The sequence below is a fragment of the Dendrobates tinctorius genome, unplaced genomic scaffold, assembly GCF_039654945.1.
Source record: "Dendrobates tinctorius isolate UK_male_01 unplaced genomic scaffold, ASM3965494v1 ptg000297l, whole genome shotgun sequence".
Classification (NCBI taxonomy): domain Eukaryota; kingdom Metazoa; phylum Chordata; class Amphibia; order Anura; family Dendrobatidae; genus Dendrobates; species Dendrobates tinctorius.
Window position 1 is genome coordinate 2,401,261 of NW_027361964.1, and position 21,520 is coordinate 2,422,780.

Below are 21,520 nucleotides of genomic sequence, written 5' to 3' on the forward strand. Positions count from 1 at the left end.
TATTCAGTCTGTGATCTATTAGTATACCCAAGTCTTTTTCACATGTGCTGTCACTTAGCCCTATTCCTCCCATTCTATATATGCTTTTTTCATTTTTATTGCCCAGATGTAGTACTTTGCATTTCTCCCTGTTAAAAACCATTCTGTTAGTTGCTGCCCACTTCTCCAGTTTATTTAAATCTTTTTGAATCCTCTCTCTCTCTTCTCTAGTATTAGCTATCCCTCCTAGCTTTGTGTCATCAGCAAATTTAATCAGTTTACCCTCAATTCCTTCATCTAAATCGTTGATAAAGATGTTGAACAATACAGGGCCCAGGACAGAGCCCTGTGGTACCCCACTTGAGACATTCTTCCAACTGGATGTGCAGCCATTTACGACCACTCTTTGGGTCCGATCACTAAGCCAGTTATGAATCCACCTAACAGTTGCCTTGTCCATTCCATACTTAGTCATTTTTTCAATAAGGATTGTATGAGAGACTTTGTCAAATGCTTTGCTGAAGTCAAGATATACTATATCTACAGCATTTCCTTGATCCACCCAATCAGTGATACCGTCATAGAAGGAAATTAAGTTAGTCTGACATGACTTATTAGTTAGAAACCCATGCTGACTCTGTTTAATCACTTCATTCTTATCCAGGTATTGACATACATGTTGTTTAATAATTTGTTCAAAGATCTTTCCTGGTATAGAAGTCAGACTCACCGGCCTATAGTTGCCTGGGTCCACCTTCTTCCCCTTTTTGAAGATAGGAACAACATTTGCTCTTCTCCAGTCTTCTGGCACTTCTCCTGTTCTCCAAGAATTTTCAAAGATTATGGAGAGGGGTTCGAAAATTTCTTCTGCTATCTCCTTCAGTACTCTGGGGTGTAATTCATCTGGACCTGGAGACTTGAATTCATTTAGGTTAGCTAAGTGTTTCCTCACTATCTTTCTGTTTATAGATATCCTGGATTCTTCTATTCCCTTAATAGGACAGTGAATAACAGTTGATGTTGCATTTCCTTTCTGAGAGAAAACAGATGCAAAATAGGAATTTAAAAGTTCAGCCTTCTCAACATCCTGTCTTACCATTTCATCATTTTCATCCTGTAAAAATCCTATAGCATCTTTGACTTTTCTTTTACTTTTGACATATCCCCAAAATCCTTTATTATTGCTTTTGACATCTCTTGCAAGCCTCAGTTCATTTTCAGCTTTAGATAATCTGATTTGTGCCCTGCAGGTTCTGCAGACAGCATTATATTCTTCTTTAGATATGCCTCCCTCTTTCCATTTTATAAACATTTTTTTCTTCCTTTTTAGCATGTGCTTAAGTTCTGTGTTCATCCATCCTGGTTTCCTTAAATGCTTCCTATTCTTCCCTCTTTTCGGAATTGTTAACAACTGTGCTTTGAGAATTTCATTTTTCAAGATTTCCCATCCTTCCTGGACATTTTTGTCTTTAAGGATATCCAGCCATTGGATCCCTCCAATTCTCTTTCTGAATCCCTTAAAATCTGCCTTTCTGAAATCTAACCTTGACGTCTGAGTCTTCACAGGTCTTCCACCTCTAGTAATCCAAAATTCTAAAATAGCATGGTCGCGGTACTGTGCAGTGTATATATACAGGAGGAGCGGTACTGTGCAGTGTATATATACAGGAGGAGCGGTACTGTGCAGTGTATATATACAGGAGGAGCGGTACTGTGCAGTGTATATATACAGGAGGAGCGGTACTGTGCAGTGTATATATACAGGAGGAGCGGTACTGTGCAGTGTATATATACAGGAGGAGTGGTACTGTGCAGTGTATATATACAGGAGGAGCGGTACTGTGCAGTTTATAAATACAGGAGGAGCGGTACGGTGCAGTGTGTATATACAGGAGGAGGGGTACTGTGCAGTGTATATATACAGGAGGAGGGATACTGTGCAATATATATATATATATATATTTTATACAGGACAGGAGGAGTCTGGACGGTACCGAGTAGTATGGAGCAGGAGGACGGAGGAGTCTGGAGGGTACCAAGTAGTATGGAGCAGGAGGACGGAGGAGTCTGGAGGGTACCGAGTAGTATGGAGCAGGAGGACGGAGGAGTCTGGAGGGTGGAGGAGTCTGGAGGGTACCGGTACTATGGAGCAGGAGGACGGAGGAGTCTGGAGGGTGGAGGAGTCTGGAGGGTACCGGTACTATGGAGCAGGAGGACGGAGGAGTCTGGAGGGTCCCGGTAGTATGGAGCAGGAGGACGGAGGAGTCTGGAGGGTACCGAGTAGTATGGAGCAGGAGGAGTCTCGATGGTACGGAGTGGTATGGAGCAGGAGGAGTCTGGAGGAGTCTGGAGGGTACCGGTAGTATGGAGCAGGAGGACGGAGGAGTCTGGAGGGTACCGGTAGTATGGAGCAGGAGGAGTCTGGATGGTACCGGTAGTATAGAGCAGGAGGACGGAGGAGTCTGGAGGGTACCGAGTAGTATGGAGCAGGAGGAGTCTGGAGGGTACGGAGTGGTATGGAGCAGGAGGACGGAGGGGTCTGGAGTGTACCGATAGTATGGAGCAGGAGGACGGCGGAGTCTGGAGGGTACCGGTAGTATGGAGCAGGAGGACGGAGGAGTCTGGAGGGTACCGAGTAGTATGGAGCAGGAGGACGGAGGAGTCTGGACGGTACCGAGCAGTATGGATCAGGAGGACGGAGGAGTCTGAACGGTACCAAGTAGTATGGATCAGGAGGATGGAGGAGTCTGGACGGTACCGGTAGTATGGAGCAGGAGGACGGAGGGGTCTGGAGGGTACTGAGTAGTATGGAGCAAGAGGACGGAGGAGTCTGGAGGGTACCGGTAGTATAGAGCATGGGGATGGAGGAGTCTGGAGGGTACCGGTAGTATGGAGCAGGAGGACGGAGGAGTCTGGAGGGTACCGAGTAGTATGGAGCAGGAGGACGGAGGAGTCTGGAGGGTACCGGTAGTATAGAGCATGGGGATGGAGGAGTCTGGAGGGTACCGGTAGTATGGAGCAGGAAAAGTCTGGAGGGTACCGAGTAGTGTGGAGCAGGAGGACGAAGGAGTCTGGAGGGTACCGAGTAGTATGGAGCAGGAGGACAGAGAAGTCTGGAGGGTACCGGTAGTATGGAGCAGGAGGACCGAGGAGTCTGGAGGGTACCGGTAGTATGGAGCAGGAGGACAGAGGAGTCTGGACGGTACCGAGTAGTATGGAGCAGGAGGACAGAGGAGTCTGTATGGTACCGAGTAGTATGGAGCAGGAGGACGGAGGAGTCTGGACGGTACTGAGTAGTATGGAGCAGGAGGACTGAGGAGTCTGGAGGGTAACGAGTAGTACAGAGCAGGAGGACGGAGGGGTCTGGACGGTACCGAGCAGTATGGAGCAGGAGGTCGGAGAGGTCTGGAGGATACCAGTAGTTTGGAGCAGGAGGACGGAGGAGTCTGGAGGGTACCGGTAGTATGGAGCAGGAGGACTGTGGAGTCTGGAGGGTACCGAGTAGTATGGAGCAGGAGGACGGAGGAGTCTGGAGGGTACCGAGTAGTATGGAGCAGGAGGACGGAGGAGTCTGGAGGGTACCGAGAAGTATGGAGCAGGAGGACGGAGGAGTCTGGAGGGTACCGAGTAGTATGGAGCAGGAGGACGGAGGAGTCTGGAGGGTGGAGGAGTCTGGAGGGTACCGGTACTATGGAGCAGGAGGACGGAGGAGTCTGGAGGGTACCGAGTAGTATGGAGCAGGAGGACGGAGGAGTCTGGAGGGTGGAGGAGTCTGGAGGGTACCGGTACTATGAAACAGGAGGACGGAGGAGTCTGGAGGGTCCTGAGCAGTATGGATCAGAAGGACAGAGGAGTCTGGACGGTACCGAGTAGTATGGAGCAGGAGGACAGAGGAGTCTGGACGGTACCGAGTAGTATGGAGCAGGAGGACGGAGGAGTCTGGACGGTATCGGTAGTATGGAGCAGGAGGACGGAGGAGTCTGGAGGGTACCGGTAGTATGGAGCAAGAGGACGGAGCAGTCTGGAGGCCTACCGGTAGTATGGAGCAGGAGGAGTCTGGAGGGTACCGGTAGTATGGAGCAGGAGGAGTCAGGAGGGTACCGGTAGTATGGAGCAGGAGGACGGAGGAGTCTGGAGGGCTACCGGTAGTATGGAGCAGGAGGAGTCTGGAGGGTACGGAGTGGTATGGAGCAGGAGGACGGAGGGGTCTGGAGGGTATCGGTAGTATGGAGCAGGAGGACGGTGGAGTCTGGAGGGTACGGTAGTATGGAGCAGGAGGACGGAGGAGTCTGGACGGTATCGGTAGTATGGAGCAGGAGGACGGAGGAGTCTGGACGGTATCGGTAGTATGGAGCAGGAGGACGGAGGAGTCTGGAGGGTACCGGTAGTATGGAGCAAGAGGACGGAGCAGTCTGGAGGGCTACCGGTAGTATGGAGCAGGAGGAGTCTGGAGGGTACTGGTAGTATGGAGCAGGAGGAGTCAGGAGGGTACCGGTAGTATGGAGCAGGAGGACGGAGGAGTCTGGAGGGCTACCGGTAGTATGGAGCAGGAGGAGTCTGGAGGGTACGGAGTGGTATGGAGCAGGAGGACGGAGGGGTCTGGAGGGTACCGGTAGTATGGAGCAGGAGGACGGTGGAGTCTGGAGGGTACGGTAGTATGGAGCAGGAGGACGGAGGAGTCTGGAGGGTACCGAGTAGTATGGAGCAGGAGGACGGAGGAGTCTGGAGGATACCGAGTAGTATGGAGCAGGAGGACGGAGGAGTCTGGACGGTACCGAGCAGTATGGAGCAGGAGGACAGAGGAGTCTGGACGGTACCGAGTAGTATGGAGCAGGAGGACGGAGGAGTCTGGACGGTATCTGTAGTATGGAGCAGGAGGACGTAGGAGTCTGGAGGGTACCGAGTAGTATGGAGCAAGAGGACGGAGCAGTCTGGAGGGCTACCGGTAGTATGGAGCAGGAGGAGTCTGGAGGGTACCGGTAGTATGGAGCAGGAGGACGGAGGAGTCTGGAGGGTACTGGTAGTATGGAGCAGGAGGACTCAGGAGGGTACCGGTAGTATGGATCAGGAGGACGGAGGAGTCTGGAGGGCTACCGGTAGTATGGTGCAGGAGGAGTCTGGAGGGTACCGGTAGTATGGAGCAGGAGGACAGAGGAGTCTGGAGGGTACCGAGTAGTATGGAGCAGGAGTAGTCTGGAGGGTACGGAGTGGTATGGAGCAGGAGGACGGAGGGGTCTGGAGGGTACCGGTAGTATGGAGCAGGAGGACGGTGGAGTCTGGAGGGTACGGTAGTATGGAGCAGGAGGACGGAGGAGTCTGGAGGGTACCGAGTAGTATGGAGCAGGAGGACGGAGGAGTCTGGAGGGTACCGAGTAGTATGGAGCAGGAGGACAGAGGAGTCTGGACGGTACCGAGCAGTATGGAGCAGGAGGACGGAGGAGTCTGAACGGTACCGAGTAGTATGAAGCAGGAGGATGGAGGAGTCTGGACGGTACCGGTATTATGGAGCAGGAGGACGGAGGGGTCTGGAGGGTACTGAGTAGTATGGAGCAAGAGGACGGAGGAGTCTGGAGGGTACCGGTAGTATAGAGCATGGGGATGGAGGAGTCTGGAGGGTACCGAGTAGTATGGAGCAGGAAGACGGAGGAGTCTGGAGGGTACCGGTATTATGGAGCAGGAGGACGGAGGATTCTGGAGGGTACCGAGTAGTATGGAGCAGGAGGACGGAGGAGTCTGGAGGGTCCCGAGTAGTATGGAGCAGGAAAAGTATGGAGGGTACCGAGTAGTGTGGAGCAGGAGGACGGAGTAGTCTGGAGGGTACCGAGTAGTATGGAGCTGGAGGATGGAGGAGTCTTGAGGGTACCGAGTAGTATGGAGCAGGAGGACAGAGGAATCTGGACGGTACCAAGTAGTATGAAGCAGGAGGACCGAGGGGTCTGGAGGGTACCGGTAGTATGGAGCAGGAGGACGGAGGAGTCTTGAGGGTACCGAGTAGTATGGAGCAGGAGGACAGAGGAATCTGGACGGTACCAAGTAGTATGAAGCAGGAGGACCGAGGGGTCTGGAGGGTACCGGTAGTATGGAGCAGGAGGACGGAGGAGTCTGGAGGGTACCGAGTAGTATGGAGCAGGAGGACAGAGGAGTCTGGACAGTACTGAGTAGTATGGAGCAGGAGAAGTCTGGACGGTACTGAGTAGTATGGAGCAGGAGGACGGAGGAGTCTGGAGGGTACCGAGTAGTATGGAGCAGGAGGATGGAGGAGTCTGGAGGGTACCGAGTAGTATGGAGCAGGAGGACGAAGGAGTCTGGAGGGTACCGAGTAGTATGGAGCAGGAGGACGGAGGAGTCTGGAGGGTACCGGGAAGTATGGAGCAGGAGGACGGAGGAGTCTGGAGGGTACCGAGTAGTATGGAGCAGGAGGACGGAGGAGTCTGGAGGGTGGAGGAGTCTGGAGGGTACCGGTACTATGGAGCAGGAGGACGGAGGAGTCTGGAGGGTACCGAGTAGTATGGAGCAGGAGGACGGAGGAGTCTGGAGGGTGGAGGAGTCTGGAGGGTACGGGTACTATGAAACAGGAGGACGGAGGAGTCTGGAGGGTCCTGAGCAGTATGGATCAGGAGGACAGAGGAGTCTGGACGGTACCGAGTAGTATGGAGTAGGAGGACAGAGGAGTCTGGACGGTACCGAGTAGTATGGAGCAGGAGGACGGAGGAGTCTGGACGGTATCGGTAGTATGGAGCAGGAGGACGGAGGAGTCTGGAGGGTACCGGTAGTATGGAGCAAGAGGACGGAGCAGTCTGGAGGGCTACCGGTAGTATGGAGCAGGAGGAGTCTGGAGGGTACCGGTAGTATGGAGCAGGAGGACGGAGGAGTCTGGAGGGTACTGGTAGTATGGAGCAGGAGGAGTCAGGAGGGTACCGGTAGTATGGAGCAGGAGGACGGAGGAGTCTGGAGGGCTACCGGTAGTATGGAGCAGGAGGAGTCTGGAGGGTACGGAGTGGTATGGAGCAGGAGGACGGAGGGGTCTGGAGGGTACCGGTAGTATGGAGCAGGAGGACGGTGGAGTCTGGAGGGTACCGAGTAGTATGGAGCAGGAGGACGGAGGAGTCTGGAGGGTACCGAGTAGTATGGAGCAGGAGGACGGAGGAGTCTGGAGGATACCGAGTAGTATGGAGCAGGAGGACGGAGGAGTCTGGAGGATACCGAGTAGTATGGAGCAGGAGGAGTCTGGAGGGTACGGAGTGGTATGGAGCAGGAGGACGGAGGGGTCTGGAGGGTACCGGTAGTATGGAGCAGGAGGACGGAGGAGTCTGGAGGGTACCGAGTAGTATGGAGCAGGAGGACGGAGGAGTCTGGAGGGTACCGAGTAGTATGGAGCAGGAGGACGGAGGAGTCTGGAGGATACCGAGTAGTATGGAGCAGGAGGACGGAGGAGTCTGGACGGTACCGAGCAGTATGGAGCAGGAGGACAGAGGAGTCTGGACGGTACCGAGTAGTATGGAGCAGGAGGACGGAGGAGTCTGGAAGGTATCGGTAGTATGGAGCAGGAGGACGTAGGAGTCTGGAGGGTACCGAGTAGTATGGAGCAAGAGGACGGAGCAGTCTGGAGGGCTACCGGTAGTATGGAGCAGGAGGAGTCTGGAGGGTACCGGTAGTATGGAGCAGGAGGACGGAGGAGTCTGGAGGGTACTGGTAGTATGGAGCAGGAGGACTCAGGAGGGTACCGGTAGTATGGATCAGGAGGACGGAGGAGTCTGGAGGGCTACCGGTAGTATGGAGCAGGAGGAGTCTGGAGGGTACCGGTAGTATGGAGCAGGAGGACAGAGGAGTCTGGAGGGTACCGAGTAGTATGGAGCAGGAGTAGTCTGGAGGGTACGGAGTTGTATGGAGCAGGAGGACGGAGGGGTCTGGAGGGTACCGGTAGTATGGAGCAGGAGGACGGTGGAGTCTGGAGGGTACGGTAGTATGGAGCAGGAGGACGGAGGAGTCTGGAGGGTACCGAGTAGTATGGAGCAGGAGGACGGAGGAGTCTGGAGGGTACCGAGTAGTATGGAGCAGGAGGACAGAGGAGTCTGGACGGTACCGAGCAGTATGGAGCAGGAGGACGGAGGAGTCTGAACGGTACCGAGTAGTATGAAGCAGGAGGATGGAGGAGTCTGGACGGTACCGGTATTATGGAGCAGGAGGACGGAGGGGTCTGGAGGGTACTGAGTAGTATGGAGCAAGAGGACGGAGGAGTCTGGAGGGTACCGGTAGTATAGAGCATGGGGATGGAGGAGTCTGGAGGGTACCGAGTAGTATGGAGCAGGAAGACGGAGGAGTCTGGAGGGTACCGGTATTATGGAGCAGGAGGACGGAGGATTCTGGAGGGTACCGAGTAGTATGGAGCAGGAGGACGGAGGAGTCTGGAGGGTCCCGAGTAGTATGGAGCAGGAAAAGTATGGAGGGTACCGAGTAGTGTGGAGCAGGAGGACGGAGGAGTCTGGAGGGTACCGAGTAGTATGGAGCTGGAGGATGGAGGAGTCTTGAGGGTACCGAGTAGTATGGAGCAGGAGGACAGAGGAATCTGGACGGTACCAAGTAGTATGAAGCAGGAGGACCGAGGGGTCTGGAGGGTACCGGTAGTATGGAGCAGGAGGACGGAGGAGTCTTGAGGGTACCGAGTAGTATGGAGCAGGAGGACAGAGGAATGTGGACGGTACCAAGTAGTATGAAGCAGGAGGACCGAGGGGTCTGGAGGGTACCGGTAGTATGGAGCAGGAGGACGGAGGAGTCTGGAGGGTACCGAGTAGTATGGAGCAGGAGGACAGAGGAGTCTGGACAGTACTGAGTAGTATGGAGCAGGAGAAGTCTGGACGGTACTGAGTAGTATGGAGCAGGAGGACGGAGGAGTCTGGAGGGTACCGAGTAGTATGGAGCAGGAGGACGGAGGAGTCTGGAGGGTACCGAGTAGTATGGAGCAGGAGGACGAAGGAGTCTGGAGGGTACCGAGTAGTATGGAGCAGGAGGACGGAGGAGTCTGGAGGGTACCGAGTAGTATGGAACAGGAGGACGGAGGAGTCTGGAGGGTACCGAGTAGTATGGAGCAGGAGGACGGAGAAGTCTGGAGGGTAGCGGTAGTATGGAGCAGGAGGATGGAGGAGTCTGTGACAACCTCTCAGGCACCGGCTGGTTGTCAGTAGTAATGGGTTGATATTTCGGCTGTTCTCCTGACCTCTGTCATGACTCTTGAATCTCTATGTTCCAGGATGCAATGTTCCAGCTTACTGCAGGAGTTGTCCTCAGATGGGGAATGGGTTCGAGCCTCTGCAGAGTTTTCCGGAAATATTAGTGGGAGAATCTCGATGGTGAGAGGATTTGTTCTTTTGATTTCTATGTGCCTGGTTCCCCGGAGTCTGAGGTGCAGGTGCAGCCACTATGGGGACATAGACTATATTGTGCAGCCACTATGGAGACATAGTCTATACAGTGCAGCCACTATGGGGACATAGTCTATACTGTGCAGCCACTATGGGGACATAGTCTATACTGTGCAGCCACTATGGGGACATAGTCTATACTGTGCAGCCACTATGGAGACATAGACCATACTGTGCAGTCACTATGGAGACATAGACTATAGTGTGCAGCCACTATGGGGACATAGACTATAGTGTGCAGCCACTATGGGGACATAGTCTATACAGTGCAGCCACTCTGGGGACATAGTCTATACTGTGCAGCCACTATGGAGACATAGACCATACTGTGCAGCCACTATGGAGACATAGACTATAGTGTGCAGTCACAATGGGGACATAGTCTATAGTGTGCAGCCACTATGGGGACATAGACCATACTGTGCAGTCACTATGGGGACATAGACTATAGTGTGCAGCCACTATGGGGACATAGTTTATACTGTGCAGCCACTATGGAGACATAGTCTATACTGTGCAGCCACTATGGAGACATAGACCATACTGTGCAGCCACTATGGAGACATAGACTATAGTGTGCAGTCACAATGGGGACATAGTCTATAGTGTGCAGCCACTATGGGGACATAGACCATACTGTGCAGTCACTATGGAGACATAGTCTATACTGTGCAGTCACTATGGGGACATAGTTTATACTGTGCAGCCACTATGGGGACATAGTCTATACTGTGCAGCCACTATGGGGACATAGTCTATACTGTGCAGCCACTATGGGGACATAGTCTATACTGTGCAGCCACTATGGGGACATAGTCTATACTGTGAAGCCACTATGGGGACATAGTCTATACTGTGCAGTCACTATGGGGACATAGTTTATACTGTGCAGCCACTATGGGGACATAGTCTATACTGTGCAGCCACTATGGGGACATAGTCTATACTGTGCAGCCACTATGGGGACATAGTCTATACTGTGCAGCCACTATGGGGACATAGTCTATACTGTGAAGCCACTATGGGGACATAGTCTATACTGTGCAGTCACTATGGGGACATAGACGATACTGTGCAGCCACTATGGAGACATAGTCTATACTGTGCAGTCACTATGGGGACATAGTTTATACTGTGCAGCCACTATGGGGACATAGTCTATACTGTGCAGCCACTATGGGGACATAGTCTATACTGTGCAGCCACTATGGGGACATAGTCTATACTGTGCAGCCACTATGGGGACATAGACTATACTGTGCAGCCACTATGGGGACATAGACTATACTGTGCAGCCACTATGGGGACATAGTCTATACTGTGCAGCCATTATGGAGACATAGTCTATACTGTGCAGCCACAATGGGGACATAGTCTATACTGTGCAGCCACTATGGGGACATAGTCTATACTGTGAAGCCACTATGGGGACATAGTCTATACTGTGCAGTCACTATGGGGACATAGACGATACTGTGCAGCCATTATGGAGACATAGTCTATACTGTGCAGCCACAATGGAGACATAGTCTATACTGTGCAGCCACTATGGAGACATAGTCTATCCTGTGAAGCCACTATGGGGACATAGTCTATACTGTGCAGCCACTATGGGGACATAGACGATACTGTGCAGCCACTATGGAGACATAGACTATACTGTGAAGCCACTATGGGGACATAGTCTATACTGTGCAGTCACTATGGGGACATAGACGATACTGTGCAGCCACTATGGAGACATAGACTATCCTGTGCAGCCACTATGGGGACATAGTCTATACTGTGCAGTCACTATGGGGACATAGACGATACTGTGCAGCCACTATGGAGACATAGACTATACTGTGCAGCCACTATGGAGACATAGACCATACCGTGCAGCCACTATGGAAACATAGACTATACTGTGCAGCCACTATGGAGACATAGACTATACTGTGCAGCCACTATTGAGACATAGTGTATACTGTGCAGCCACTATGGAGACATAGACTATACTGTGCAGCCACTATGGAGACATAGTCTATACTGTGCAGCCACTATGGGGACATAGACTATACTGTGCAGCCACTATGGAGACATAGTCTATACTGTGCAGTCACTATGGAGACATAGTCTATACTGTGCAGCCACTATGGGGACATAGACTATACTGTGCAGCCACTATGGGGACATAGTCTATACTGTGCAGCCACTATGGGGACATAGTCTATACTGTGCAGCCACTATGGAGACATAGTCTATACTGTGCAGTCACTATGGAGACATAGTCTATACTGTGCAGTCACTATGGAGACATAGTCTATACTGTGCAGCCACTATGGGGACATAGACTATACTGTGCAGCCACTATGGGGACATAGTCTATACTGTGCAGCCACTATGGGGACATAGTCTATACTGTGCAGTCACTATGGAGACATAGTCTATACTGTGCAGTCACTATGGAGACATAGTCTATACTGTGCAGCCACTATGGAGACATAGTCTATACTGTGCAGCCACTATGGGGACATAGACTATACTGTGCAGCCACTATGGGGACATAGTCTATACTGTGCAGCCACTATGGAGACATAGTCTATACTGTGCAGCCACTATGGAGACATAGTCTATACTGTGCAGCCACTATGGAGACATAGTCTATACTGTGCAGCCACTATGGGGACATAGTCTATACTGTGCAGCCACTATGGGGACATAGTCTATACTGTGCAGCCACTATGGAGACATAGTCTATACTGTGCAGCCACTATGGAGACATAGTCTATACTGTGCAGCCACTATGGGGACATAGTCTATACTGTGCAGCCACTATGGAGACATAGTCTATACTGTGCAGTCACTATGGGGACATAGTCTATACTGTGCAGCCACTATGGAGACATAGTATATACTGTGCAGCCACTATGGAGACATAGTATATACTGTGCAGCCACTATGGAGACATAGTCTATACTGTGCAGTCACTATGGGGACACAGTCTATACTGTGCAGTCACTATGGGGACATAGTCTATACTGTGCAGCCACTATGGAGACATAGTATATACTGTGCAGCCACTATGGAGACATAGTATATACTGTGCAGCCACTATGGGGACATAGTCTATACTGTGCAGTCACTATGGGGACATAGTCTATACTGTGCAGCCACTATGGAGACATAGTCTATACTGTGCAGTCACTATGGGGACATAGTCTATACTTTGCAGCCACTATGGAGACATAGTCTATACTGTGCAGCCACTATGGAAACATAGACTATACTGTGCAGCCACTATGGGGACATAGACCATACTGTGCAGCCACTATGGAGACATAGTCTATACTGTGCAGCCACTATGGAGACATAGTCTATACTGTGCAGCCACTATCGGGACATAGTATATACTGTGCAGCCATTATGGAGACATAGTCTATACTGTGCAGTCACTATGGGGACATAGTCTATACTGTGCAGCCACTATGGAGACATAGTATATACTGTGCAGCCACTATGGAGACATAGTATATACTGTGCAGCCACTATGGAGACATAGTATATACTGTGCAGCCACTATGGAGACATAGTCTATACTGTGCAGTCACTATGGGGACACAGTCTATACTGTGCAGTCACTATGGGGACATAGTCTATACTGTGCAGCCACTATGGAGACATAGTATATACTGTGCAGCCACTATGGAGACATAGTATATACTGTGCAGCCACTATGGGGACATAGTCTATACTGTGCAGCCACTATGGGGACATAGTCTATACTGTGCAGCCACTATGGAGACATAGTCTATACTGTGCAGTCACTATGGGGACATAGTCTATACTTTGCAGCCACTATGGAGACATAGTCTATACTGTGCAGCCACTATGGAAACATAGACTATACTGTGCAGCCACTATGGGGACATAGACCATACTGTGCAGCCACTATGGAGACATAGTCTATACTGTGCAGCCACTATCGGGACATAGTATATACTGTGCAGCCATTATGGAGACATAGTCTATACTGTGCAGTCACTATGGGGACATAGTCTATACTGTGCAGCCACTATGGAGACATAGTATATACTGTGCAGCCACTATGGAGACATAGTTTATACTGTGCAGCCACTATGGGGACATAGTCTATACTGTGCAGCCACTATGGGGACATAGTCTATACTGTGCAGCCACTATGGAGACATAGTCTATACTGTGCAGCCACTATGGAAACATAGACTATACTGTGCAACCACTATGGAGACATAGTCTATACTGTGCAGCCACTATGGAGACATAGTCTATACTGTGCAGCCACTATGGAGACATAGTCTATACTGTGCAGCCACTATGGAGACATAGTCTATACTGTGCAGCCACTATGGGGACATAGACTATACTGTGCAGCCACTATGGAGACATAGTCTATACTGTGCAGCCACTATGGAGACATAGTCTATACTGTGCAGCCACTATGGAGACATAGTCTATACTGTGCAGCCACTATGGAGACATAGTCTATACTGTGCAGCCACTATGGAGACATAGTCTATACTGTGCAGCCACTATGGGGACATAGTCTATACTGTGCAGCCACTATGGGGACATAGTCTATACTGTGCAGCCACTATGGAGACATAGTCTATACTGTGCAGCCACTATGGAGACATAGTCTATACTGTGCAGCCACTATGGAGACATAGTCTATACTGTGCAGCCACTATGGAGACATAGTCTATACTGTGCAGCCACTATGGGGACATAGTTTATACTGTGCAGTCACTATGGAGACATAGTCTATACTGTGCAGCCACTATGGAGACATAGTCTATACTGTGCAGCCACTATGGAGACATAGTCTATACTGTGCAGCCACTATGGAGACATAGTCTATACTGTGCAGCCACTATGGAGACATAGTCTATACTGTGCAGCCACTATGGGGACATAGTCTATACTGTGCAGTCACTATGGAGACATAGACTATACTGTGCAGCCACTATGGAGACATAGTCTATACTGTGCAGCCACTATGGAGACATAGTCTATACTGTGCAGCCACTATGGGGACATAATCTATACTGTGCAGTCACTATGGGGACATAGTCTATACTGTGCAACCACTATGGAGACATAGTCTATAGTGTGCAGTCACTATGGGGACATAGTCTATACTGTGCAGCCACTATGGGGACATAGTCTATACTGTGCAGCCACTTTGCGGACATAGTCTATACTGTGCCGCCACTATGGAGACATAGTCTATACTGTGCAGCCTCTATGGGGACATAGTCTATACTGTGCAGCCACTATGGGGACATAGTCTATACTGTGCAGCCACTATGGGGACATAGTCTATACTGTGCAGCCACTATGGAGACATAGTCTATACTGTGCAGCCACTATGGAGACATAGACTATACTGTGCAGCCACTATGGAGACATAGTCTATACTGTGCAGCCACTATGGAGACATAGTCTATACTGTGCAGCCACTATGGAGACATAGACCATACTGTGCAGCCACTATGGAGACATAGTCTATACTGTGCAGCCACTATGGAGACATAGACTATACTGTGCAGCCACTATGGGGACATAGTTTATACTGTGCAGCCACTATGGGGACATAGTCTATACTGTGCAGCCACTATGGAGACATAGACTATACTGTGCAGCCACTATGGAGACATAGTCTATACTGTGCAGCCACTATGGGGACATAGTCTATACTGTGCAGTCACTATGGGGACATAGTCTATACTGTGCAGCCACTATGGAGACATAGTCTATACTGTGCAGCCACTATGGGGACATAGACTATACTGTGCAGCCACTATGGGGACATAGTCTATACTGTGCAGCCACTATGGAGACATAGTCTATAGTGTGCAGCCACTATGGGGACATAGTCTATACTGTGCAGCCACTATGTGGACATAATCTATACTGTGCAGCCACTATGGGGACATAATCTATACTGTGCAGCCACTATGGAGACATAGTCTATACTGTGCAGCCACTATGGAGACATAGACCATACTGTGCAGCCACTATGGAGACATAGTCTATACTGTGCAGCCACTATGGAGACATAGTCTATACTGTGCAGCCACTATGGGGACATAGTCTATACTGTGCAGCCACTATGGAGACATAGTCTATACTGTGCAGTCACTATGGGGACATAGTCTATACTGTGCAGCCACTATGGAGACATAGTCTATACTGTGCAGCCACTATGGGGACATAGTCTATACTGTGCAGCCACTATGGAGACATAGTCTATAGTGTGCAGCCACTATGGGGACATAGTCTATACTGTGCAGCCACTATGCGGACATAGTCTATACTGTGCAGCCACTATGGAGACATAGTCTATTGTGTGCAGCCACTATGGGGACATAATCTATACTGTGCAGCCACTATGGAGACATAGTCTATACTGTGCAGCCACTATGGAGACATAGTCTATACTGTGCAGTCACTATGGGGACATAGTCTATACTGTGCAGCCACTATGGAGACATAGTCTATACTGTGCAGTCACTATGGGGACATAGTCTATACTGTGCAGCCACTATGGAGACATAGTCTATACTGTGCAGCCACTATGGGGACATAGTCTATACTGTGCAGCCACTATGGAGACATAGTCTATACTGTGCAGTCACTATGGGGACATAGTCTATACTGTGCAGCCACTATGGAGACATAGTCTATACTGTGCAGCCACTATGGGGACATAGTCTATACTGTGCAGCCACTATGGAGACATAGTCTATAGTGTGCAGCCACTATGGGGACATAGTCTATACTGTGCAGCCACTATGCGGACATAGTCTATACTGTGCAGCCACTATGGAGACATAGTCTATACTGTGCAGCCTCTATGGAGACATAGACTATACTGTGCAGCCACTATGGAGACATAGTCTTTACTGTGCAGCCACTATGGAGACATAGACTATACTGTGCAGCCACTATGGGGACATAGTCTATACTGTGCAGCCACTATCGAGACATAGTCTATACTGTGCAGCCACTATCGAGACATAGTCTATACAGTGCAGCCACTATGGGGACATAGTCTATACTGTGCAGCCACTATGGAGACATAGTCTATACTGTGCAGCCACTATGGAGACATAGACTATACTGTGCAGCCACTATGTAGACATAGTCTATACTGTGCAGTCACTATGGAGACATAGTCTATACTGTGCAGCCACTATGGAGACATAGTCTATACTGTGCAGCCACTATGGAGACATAGACCATACTGTGCAGCCACTATGGAGACATAGTCTGTACTGTGCAGTCACTATGGAGACATAGTCTGTACTGTGCAGCCACTATGGAGACATAGACCATACTGTGCAGCCACTATGGAGACATAGTCTATACTGTGCAGCCACTATGGAGACATAGACTATACTGTGCAGCCACTATGGAGACATAGACTATACTGTGCAGCCACTATGGGGACATAGTCTATACTGTGCAGCCACTATCGAGACATAGTCTATACTGTGCAGCCACTATCGAGACATAGACCATACTGTGCAGCCACTATGGAGACATAGTCTATACTGTGCAGCCACTATGGATACATAGTCTATACTGTGCAGCCACTATGGAGACATAGACTATACTGTGCAGCCACTATGGAGACATAGTCTATACTGTGCAGTCACTATGGAGACATAGTCTATACTGTGCAGCCACTATGGAGACATAGTCTATACTGTGCAGTCACTATGGAGACATAGTCTATACTGTGCAGCCACTATGGGGACATAATCTATACTGTGCAGTCACTATGGGGACATAGACTATACTGTGCAGCCACTATGGGGACATAGTCTATACTGTGCAGCCACTATGGGGACATAGTCTATACTGTGCAGCCACTATGGGGACATAGTCTATACTGTGCAGTCACTATGGGGACATAGACTATACTGTGCAGCCACTATGGAGACATAGACTATACTGTGCAGCCACTATGGAGACATAGACTATACTGTGCAGCCACTATGGAGACATAGACTATACTGTGCAGCCACTATGGAGACATAGACTATACTGTGCAGCCACTATGGAGACATAGTCTATACTGTGCAGCCACTATGGGGACATAGTCTATACTGTGCAGCCACTATGGAGACATAGTCTATACTGTGCAGCCACTATGGAGACATAGACCATACTGTGCAGCCACTATGGAGACATAGACTATACTGTGCAGCCACTATGGAGACATAGTCTATACTGTGCAGCCACTATGGAGACATAGTCTATACTGTGCAGCCACTATGGAGACATAGACCATACTGTGCAGCCACGATGGAGACATAGTCTATACTGTGCAGCCACTATGGGGACATAGTTTATACTGTGCAGCCACTATGGGGACATAGTCTATACTGTGCAGCCACTATGGAGACATAGACTATACTGTGCAGCCACTATGGAGACATAGTCTATACTGTGCAGCCACTATGGGGACATAGTTTATACTGTGCAGTCACTATGGAGACATAGTCTATACTGTGCAGCCACTATGGAGAAATAGTCTATACTGTGCAGCCACAATGGAGACATAGTATATACTGTGCAGCCACTATGGAGACATAGACTATACTGTGCAGCCACTATGGGGAAATAGACTATACTGTGCAGCCACTATGGAGACATAGTCTATACTGTGCAGCCACTATGGAGACATAGACTATACTGTGCAGCCACTATGGAGACATAGACTATACTGTGCTGCCACTATGGAGACATAGTCTATACTGTGCAGCCACTATGGGGACATAGTCTATACTGTTTAGTCACTATGGAGACATAGGCTATGCTACGAGCCTGCACTTGACACAGTTACCTATCGCATTGTAACATCTGTGGTGGTGGTGAAGTCTCACGATGGCGCTGTCACGCCTATTCGTGTACAGAGGGGGATGGCAGGTCGGATTATCCGATTAATCTCATCGCCTCCTGTATTATCTGTAGCAAACACTGGCTCCCCAACAAAAACATTCTCCTGGTTTTCTGCAGTGACGTCTCCTATCGAGGCATCTGTACTTTACATGTAGAACAATAGCCGGAATTTTTCCAAAGGTTTATGGTCTTTGAACTTTCCACCTTACGTGGCAGACCCAGGTTGGGGTGACCACTCTGGCACCACACTACTGGTCTTGTAGCCACTCACACAGTGCACCCTCTTGAGACTCTCGGAATATTGCTGCAGTCATCTCCATGTGGCTCTGTGTATGGCCGGCCCTCGTTCTCACAGCGCGACTGGCAGCAGTTTCAGATTTGCTTGATTTACACCATGCCGGGTAGGGAATCCAGCAGCAGAGTACAGAACATAATGAACCACCATGAAATATCCAGCATGTGGTACCAGCACCAGTAGAGTATGGAGCATAGTGGACAGGAAAGAGATGCTGGCTGTGTTCATTTTGGCAAATGTAGGTTTTCCTGCTCCAGGGAGAAGGATTCAGTCTGGCGCCCCTTCTATACACAGCTCAAGCGGCTCATTTAGTCATGTGACAACTGGCTGCTCCTAATACTGCTCTCAATGTTCAAGAGAAGCTAGTCAGCCTGTGACTGTGAGTATGGAAGTCTCACTAATAATCATGTGATGACCACTGGAAAGCAGAGCTTAAACGTTACAATGATTTTAGTGCACTCAGACAGGATTTGCCTTGCCACAATGTCTAATTTAAAAATTAATCCTTCCAACAAATACAGATAAAGTAAGCTTTAACTTGTCACACATCAGAACCAATAACCGTACAGGAATACAGCACCAGAACCAATATCAGTACAGAAATACATCACCAAAATACCCATTAGTACATGAATAAAGCAGCAGAACCACAGTACAGCGATTCAGCATCAGAACCATCATTAGTACATGAATACATGGCCAAATTAAATATCAGTACTTGACTACATCACCAAAAGCATCAATAGTACATGAATACAGTACCAAATCTACCATCAGTACAGGTATACATGTACTGATCTGGTTATGTATTCATCACTATAACCACCATCGGTACATGAATACATTGCTAGAAGCAACACCGGTGCACAGATGCACCACCAGAAGCACCATCGGTACATGAATACAGCACCAGAACCATAATCAGTACATAAATACATTACTATAATCAACATCAGTTCATGAATAGATCACCAGAACCAATACATTAACGAAAGAAGCGATCATTTAATTAAAAATGTGTATATAAACATGTAATGGTGTGAGTATTAATATACTCCCATACCACCGTTCTCTCTGGGATCCAGCTCAGTTCTGCTCTATTTCTCAGTGTTGTCATCACAATTGAGACTAGCCAGCTCACTTTATGCTCTCTATGTGAACCGGCAGTCTCTTTTACAGAGAACGCTAATGGAGCCTTGTTCTGATGCGCCATAGGTTAACATTGTAAAAACCATTTCCAGTTCATGCAGAATGCAGCGTGACCTGAAGAGTCTACAGAGGGGTGACTGTCATGAACTGGGGTGTGTTTGGTTGCTCCCAGTTCATCAGGGACTTATTATATCCCACCTTACAGTTCCTGTTTTGGAACTTGCAGATGTCTGGCACCCCCTTACCCTCAGGTCAGTCAGAGAACTACACCTAGGATATGTAGTCGCCAGAAGGGCTGCCTTGCAGTGTACTGGCTATTGGCACTCTGCAGGGAGGGCGGTATGTATATTCCCAGTCCCAGGCAGGAAATACACATGTAAAACCTCTGTCTGTCCCTGCCAAAGTCTTCCCAAATACCCCTGAACACACTTTGCTGCCACCAGCTCCTTGTTCTGATATTAAAATCAATATCGGGTCAGGAGCCAACCAAACAGTAGCATAGTTTTAGCACGGAGAACGTGGGGGGTACGCTTAGAGCAAGGAGGACAAAGCTAGTAAAGTTTTATAGATTTTACTCCAAAAAGAATAGGCAGTGTTTACAAAAGTACAAAAGATGTTACAAAGAGAGACAGATACAGTATATACACCAATTATAAAATAACAATGGATTAAGGTATGAATTTACAGTGATCAGTCAATGGCACCCCATGTGGAGATGGGTGAGGGGTTCCCAAAGGCAAAGATTCAGACCCCAGCATGGATGGTATATGCTGTCTCCCCCAGGTCTGAGCAACCTGCAAAATGGCTGTTCCTGCTTTATAGTTAGCCCATAAACTTAGGGACTTCCCTCATGCTGACCTCACCGTGTGGCTGGATGCACTCCCTTTGGAAAGTTATGAAAAACCTTCTATTGGCCATAACTCTTGAGGAGAAGCTCGTAGAGGGACAACAGAAGAATTATATGTCTGCTTACAAAATCATCTTCCATTCGAGACTAAACATCATATCTCTAGATATTACGGGGAAGCAGATACCCGTTTCTTAGTTCCTAGTGAGCGAGGGGATCCAAAAATGCTGTGAATAGCTCCAATGATGTAGATCTCACAAACATGTTTCTTGTATATATGAATAATCGGTGCTATTATATTTGATCTTTAAATGAACGCTTGACTAGACAAAGAGCCATGTGCTTCCAGAACCGCTTCCAACCAGGTTTTCTCAAACTGCTCTGTGGCACACTAGGGTCTCATTACACAGCTGTATGCAGGGGAGATGGAGGGGGCCACAGCTTGTGAAGGGGAATCGTGGCTGGAGCAGGTCATTCACAAAACCAAGGAGATGTAGCAGGGCTCTGTATGTGTGATTGAACCATAAGACTTACGTCATATTTCCTGACAGTGACGTCACCAAGAAGAATGGTGCTGGACACCGCAGAGAATACACTCATACTACATTATATACTGTACACATAGACACACAATTAATAAAAAATATAGATCTGTCTTCTGCCTTCTTTCACATCTGGGCTATGAGGATTCCAGCGTACAGCTAAACCTCCTTCACATCCCAAGTAAACAGACTGTAAGGTTCAGTAGTCTATGGTTTACTTCCCCCACACTGCCCCAATCTTGTCTTCCCCCACACTCTCCCTGTCTTGTTTTCCCTCACACTGCCCCTATCTTGTCTTCCCTCACACTGCCCCTATCTTGTCTTCCCCCACACCGCCCCTATCTTGTCTTCCCCC

At 49.2% G+C, this 21,520-nt stretch overlaps 1 protein-coding gene across 2 annotated transcripts in view; it reads left to right on the forward strand.

Annotated features, from left to right (window-relative positions):
- The window catches only part of LOC141073141 (uncharacterized), a 98,332-nt gene that overhangs the window by 37,058 nt on the left and 39,754 nt on the right, over positions 1-21,520 (forward strand). For both annotated transcript variants that reach the window (XM_073560508.1, XM_073560507.1), the window contains exon 3: positions 9,227-9,326. In XM_073560508.1, the coding sequence (XP_073416609.1) occupies positions 9,227-9,326 (100 nt within the window). The remainder of the gene's footprint in view (positions 1-9,226; positions 9,327-21,520) is intronic.